The sequence below is a fragment of the Eufriesea mexicana genome, unplaced genomic scaffold (genome assembly GCF_001483705.2).
Source record: "Eufriesea mexicana isolate 0111107269 unplaced genomic scaffold, ASM148370v2 scaffold47447483173, whole genome shotgun sequence".
NCBI lineage: Eukaryota > Metazoa > Arthropoda > Insecta > Hymenoptera > Apidae > Eufriesea > Eufriesea mexicana.
In genome coordinates this window covers 611-2,358 of record NW_016908034.1, presented here as the reverse complement: position 1 = coordinate 2,358, position 1,748 = coordinate 611, and the positions used below count along the sequence as shown (strand labels likewise).

Genomic DNA, 1,748 nt, shown 5'->3' with positions numbered 1-1,748 from the left:
CCGACTTTTGCTCGGCAAAACATCGACGCGCGTGATTAAACGCTTTCAGCGAATACCGACGCGTTCAGCCGAGTTAATTATTTTCTTTTTCCTTTTTCGAAACGTGATTACGTGATTCGCTTATCGTTACCACTTGCTTCATCTTGCAGAGAGGAAAGCGAGAGCGTGCTGCAGCTGAAGGGGCTCACGCCCACTGGAGCTTTGCCTCTTGGCGCGTTATCTGGTGGCAAGACGTCCCTAAAAAACGGTGAGTTATGGCAGTTAATCAAATCACGAATTCTTTTTCAATACTAAATTTAAAAATTAACCTCCAAGTGAAGTCAAGCATCCAAAATTTCGCCATGATATACCATCGTCAAACATGTTTCTCTATTCGTTGTATAATCAATTTTCGCATAACCTAATTTTATTATTATACATAAGAAGGGGCAAGGCAATATTCCCGTTACAAAATTTCATTTTAATATGAAAATTATGAAACCGAGATTTTTGATACTACACGGTTAGCAATCGAACGTTTTGTGGGGCTTCCCCCCACGGGGTTCAATGACGTCTTCGGGTTCCTGCGGTTCCTACTGTTGGAGAGGGTGTAGTGACTTGGTCGCGACAGTTTAATTGATAAATAAGGTGATACTTGTAGCGACCGTCATTCTCATCCTCGCCACTAGATGGATTCCGATTTGAAGGAGGTTCGAGGACTTTCTCGCAAGTCCTCGGGAAACTGCACTTCCTACATATATAACTTCCGGATCTTCCAATAGTATCCCCATCTAAGGCGGTGCCTGCTAGGTAGCCTTACTGATGAGTCCACTAGCAGGCCTCCACTTCCTTCTCCCTTCGTCCCTTTTAGCTACAACGTCACAACGAGGATACCTGCGACCTAGTCGACTACAACAATCATGGGAGATGACTCCCCCTATATATTTACTCCACTGAAGAATCCTCTGTGTTGACGTACCCTAATCTAAATCCCTCAGCACCTCTTCCCTACCGTTCAATTCGAATTACACACTCCCCCCATCCTTCCTGTGCCCCATTCGAAGTCTGATGATGTTGATCACAACGAGGATACCTGCAACCTAGTCGACTACAACAACCGTGAAGGACGACTCCCCCTATATATTTACTCCACTGAAGAATCCTCTGTGTTGACGTACCCTAATCCAAATCCCCCTGCACCTCGTCCCTACCGTTCCATTCGAATTACACACTCCCCCCATCCTTCCTGTACCCCATTCGAAGTCCGATGGTTGATCACAACTCGCGAATTATTGTTCGCAGCTCTCCAAGGTTTCTCGCCGAACCACAAAATCACCTCGTTCGCCGAGGCAAAGGGTCTGGACGCTATAAACGAAAGGATGCCACCAAGAAAGGACGCCCCGCCCACACCGGTAAACGAGGAGAAGCCCGTGATAAAGCCGCCGGCTCCTGCGGCAGACAAGCGAGACCACAACACACCGCAACCGCAATCGTGAGCCTCACACTCGTCCAATCAAGGTACACATCACACCCACGTGGATGATCCTGACAGGGAGAGCGTTTCCACACTCTCTCTCTCTCTCGACTTCTGTCTTCGCTCCGTTTATTAGACCAGGATCCTTGGTCCTGAGGCGTGGATCCTGCCTAGCCAGGCACGGACAGGGTTCGCAGGATCCACGAGCGATCGACGAACGATTCTCGCGAGGTCGTTCGTCGAACGAGACAGGGCCGAGTATTCGATGGGAAGTAGCGAAAGGAGCAGCCAAAAC

General features: G+C 48.5%; 1 protein-coding gene across 1 annotated transcript; it reads left to right on the top strand.

Annotated features, from left to right (window-relative positions):
- Positions 1-149: 149 nt before the first annotated feature.
- LOC108552638 (serine/threonine-protein phosphatase 2B catalytic subunit 3-like) lies at positions 150-1,504 on the top strand (the record flags this gene model as incomplete). Its single annotated transcript, XM_017907286.1, has 2 exons — positions 150-247; positions 1,282-1,504. Coding segments are annotated over 2 exons (292 nt in total), but the record flags the coding sequence as incomplete, so codon positions are not given.
- Between the last annotated feature and the right edge of the window lie 244 nt (positions 1,505-1,748).